The 867-nt window shown below is 46.6% G+C and overlaps 1 protein-coding gene across 1 annotated transcript; it reads left to right on the top strand.

Annotated features, from left to right (window-relative positions):
* Positions 1 to 337: 337 nt before the first annotated feature.
* On the top strand, positions 338 to 767 carry LOC121940615 (katanin p80 WD40 repeat-containing subunit B1-like; the record flags this gene model as incomplete). The annotated part of the gene is made up of 2 exons (XM_042483338.1): positions 338 to 431; positions 531 to 767. Coding segments are annotated over exons 1-2 (267 nt in total), but the record flags the coding sequence as incomplete, so codon positions are not given.
* Positions 768 to 867: the final 100 nt, after the last annotated feature.

Here is an 867-nt window from a genome sequence, read left to right as displayed (position 1 = left end):
GTAAATGAATATAAAGTAATTCAGGACGACCACAGTGTGAAATAATGGAGCACCAAACAGAGTTGAACTGGTATGTTTTTTATTATTCAGCTTCTTTAATGTTTCTGTTATTCTGTTGTTTTTGCTTTGGTTCGTTCAGGAGACAAAAATCCGCCTCGGGCTGCAGCCGATTCCTTTTTCAGTTCTGACGAAAATGATTTTAAAAAAATGATGTGAAATAATCTGTTTTGCATGATTCATATAACCGGATAATGAATCGTTTTTAAACCTCCGGTTCTCTGTCAGCACGTGACGTCTCAGTGTTTTTGGGAGCGATGGAGGACTCACTCAAGTCGTTTTCGTTGTTCTTGTTTTTGTTTATTTTAGAGACCATATTAGCGATCGGCCGTCAGCTGAAGGACATGATTTCTCCTTTTCCCAACAAGCCGCAGGTCAGTGAACGCAGCAGCGTTTTTTTTCGTGATTCTCTCTGCAGAACGAATGTTCAGTCACGTGACCATTCAGACATGTATGATGTCTGTGTGTCAAAGGTTCCTCCGCTGGCGTCCTCCACGCCCGTCCAGAGGGTGGAGCCGACCGTGGTCTCCTGTGCAAAACGTCCGTCCCCCTCAGCCGTCGGTCCCACGTCCTCCAGCCCCCCCGCCTCCGACCCGCCGCCTCCTCCTCCTCAGCCTCCCGTCACCACGGCGAAGCCTAAACCACAGCCTAAAATCATCCTCAGCACCAGGAACGAGCCCATCGGCCTGAACGTGGCCGACTTCCTGCCGGTGAGTTTTAATTTGTTTTGACTTTTGAAAATATTTAGAGCATTCATGAATCAGTAATTCAGTGTCTCAGTTTCATCACCGGTTTCCAGACAAATAAAAG

The sequence above is a fragment of the Plectropomus leopardus genome, unplaced genomic scaffold, assembly GCF_008729295.1.
Source record: "Plectropomus leopardus isolate mb unplaced genomic scaffold, YSFRI_Pleo_2.0 unplaced_scaffold91062, whole genome shotgun sequence".
Classification (NCBI taxonomy): domain Eukaryota; kingdom Metazoa; phylum Chordata; class Actinopteri; order Perciformes; family Serranidae; genus Plectropomus; species Plectropomus leopardus.
This window is presented reverse-complemented; position numbering and strand designations above follow the sequence as displayed.